At 58.3% G+C, this 2,634-nt stretch overlaps 1 protein-coding gene across 1 annotated transcript; it reads right to left on the minus strand.

Moving 5' to 3' along the window:
- Positions 1-1,372: 1,372 nt before the first annotated feature.
- LOC121355551 (natterin-3-like) lies at positions 1,373-2,629 on the minus strand (the record flags this gene model as incomplete). Its single annotated transcript, XM_041471053.1, has 1 exon — positions 1,373-2,629. A coding segment is annotated over one exon (1,062 nt), but the record flags the coding sequence as incomplete, so codon positions are not given.
- Between the last annotated feature and the right edge of the window lie 5 nt (positions 2,630-2,634).

The raw sequence follows: 2,634 nt of genomic DNA on the forward strand, positions 1-2,634 counted from the left end.
ATCCAGCAGGGATGGTGGGACCATGACTGATGGGCCCCATGAGCCTGATGGCTCCAGATCTTGGGTCCCTCCTCATGGAAATGGGAGCGGCGTGGTGGCCCCAGGACTGTCCTGAGGTGGCTCAGACACGGATGAGGACGGACGTGAGCTGATGTTTGATGTCCCCCATGACCTGGTGGCTCCATGATCCCATTTCCCCAAGAAATCTCCCCGAATCCCTTCTTCCCCCTCCCAGGAAATTCAGGGTATCCCCAGGTTCCTGCTTCTGCCCAATCTGGGGTCTCCCCAAGTCCCTCCCTCCCCCCAGCTCCCTGGACACCCTCAGAATTCCAGGACCCCCAACCTCTCCCTCCTTTCCAAGCCTGGATTGTCCCAGAGATCCCCCCAATTGCAGACCCCTCAAAATCCTGGACAACCCCCCACCCCCCGGCCTTGGAATTGGGTTTTTGCCTTGAATTTTGGGATTTTTTTCTCCTCCCGAGTTCCCCAGGGACACCCCACCCCAAGATCCCTTTGCATCTCTTTTTTTTGGTCTTTTTTCCTGTTTTTCCTTCGCTTCCAAAATCCCTTTTTTGGCAGAAAATGGGAAATTCAGATGGAAAATGTCACATTTTCCTACATTTGGACAGGGATGAAGGTTCTGCCAGGAAAACCAAAAATAACAGGAGAAAAACCAAAAATACAGGGAACAACCAAAAATACGGGAGAAAACCCAAAAATATGGGAGAAAACCCAAAACTATGGAAGAAAAACCAAAAATAGGGGAAAAAAACCACAAAAAATATGTGAGAAAAAGCAAAAATATGGGAGGGTAACCAAAGATATGGGAGAAAAACCAAAAATATGGGAGAAAAACCAAACCCAGCGATTTTCCTGGATTCTGTGTCCTTGCTGGAGGTGTTTTTGGGGAGAAAACTGGAAATTTATCTGGGAAAGGCCACTCTTTTTTTTTTTTTTTTTTTGAGGTTTTGGACAGGAGGTTCTGCCTTGAAAATGAGCAAAAACTGGCAAAAAAGCCCAGAAATTCAGCAATTTTCTTGGATTTTGAGGTGGTGCTTGAGGGGTTTTGGGTAGAAAACTGGAAATTCCACCACATTTCCCAGCTTTGTTCCAGACAGGGATGGAGGTTATGGAGAAAAGTGAAAAATAGCGGGAAAAAATTCCCAAATCTCAAGGGTTTTCCTGGGTTTCGGAAAAAAATCCCCAAAACTCAAAATGTTTTTCTGGGTTTCAGAAGAAAATCCCCCAAAACTTAAAGGCTTCAGAAGAAAAATCCCCGAATCCCAGGAGTTTTCCTGGGTTTCAGAAGAAGAATCCCCAAAATCCAAAGGTTTTCCTGGGTTTCAGAAGAAGAATCCCCAAATCCCAAGGGTTTTCCTGGGTTCCCTGGTGTTCTTGTTGGATTTTTGAGGAGAAAAGAGGAAACTTCACCAGAAACCCCATTTCCCTGCGTTTTGGGGCGAACTTTATGCCGTAAAACCCGAAACCACCGAACCCCGCGCCGAAGCCGAGCGTTTCCGCGGATTTTTGGGGTTTTTTTGGGGGGGGAAATCAGAATTCCAGGGATTCACCCCCAGCTGGGGCACGGCGGGAGCTCGGCGAGCGGGCGGCAGCGCTCGAGGCCGGCGCGGACACCGGTGACGGCGCGGCTCCACGCCCAGCCGGCGACGGGCACGCGGTGCGGGCGGCCCGAGCGGAACTCCCGCGTCAGCCGGGCCCAGAAGGGGACGCGGATCCGGCGCCGGAGCCCGCGGAGAACCACGGAGCACTCGGAGCGCGCCGGGATCTCCTGGCGGACGCGGTGCACGCGCGACACGAACTCGGCGACGCTGGCGCCGCCGACCCACGGCAGGGTGGTGACGTTGCCCAAATCCCATCCGCCCGGTTCGGTCAGGAGCAGCGGGGCCGCGCGGAGAACGCCGCGGGCGGCCGCCAGCGCCGGCAGCTCGGCGCTCCAGCCGTGCTCCACCTCGGTGGCCTCCTCCAAGCTGACCCACGTGGCGGCCGCCTCGCAGCCGTCGTTCCTGGCCGGCGCCTCGGCCAGCTCCGCGTCCTCGGCGCTCTCCTCCGCCGCGGTGCCGTTGTAGGAGACGTCGTCGACGGCGACGGCGGCCGGGCCTTGCCGCACCACCAGCACCTCGTACCACTTGTACCAAATCTCCTCGCCGTCCACGGCCACGAAGAGCGCCTGCTGCTCCTTGGACGCCTTGCCCAGCCCGTCGGGGCTGCGGCCCACGAAGAGGTCGGTGAGGGGACAGCCCTCGATGGCGCCCGGCGGCGTGCTGCCGAAGGACGCGGCCACCCAGTCGAGCGCCTCGAAGCCGCCGGGGTTGAGCAGGAGCTGGAAGTCGGTGCTGTGCACCTCGCGCTCGTTCCACGGGAAGGAGCAGAAGGCGCCGCGCGCGGGGTCGAAGGAGCCCAGGTTGCAGCCGTGCTCGCGCGTGGAGCACACGAACTCGGCGCGGCCGGAGCGGCCGTTGCGGCTGGACACGGCGTCGGGCGGGACGTGGCCGCGGAACGGGACCCAGCGCAGCCAGGAGGAGGCGGCCGCGGAGCGAGGGCGGCGGGGAAGGGGCCGGGAGGGAGCTGGAATGGAGCGGGATGGAGTGGGAGGGGATTGGGATGGGATTGGGA

The sequence above is a fragment of the Pyrgilauda ruficollis genome, unplaced genomic scaffold (assembly GCF_017590135.1).
Source record: "Pyrgilauda ruficollis isolate IOZ18807 unplaced genomic scaffold, ASM1759013v1 scaffold2547, whole genome shotgun sequence".
NCBI lineage: Eukaryota > Metazoa > Chordata > Aves > Passeriformes > Passeridae > Pyrgilauda > Pyrgilauda ruficollis.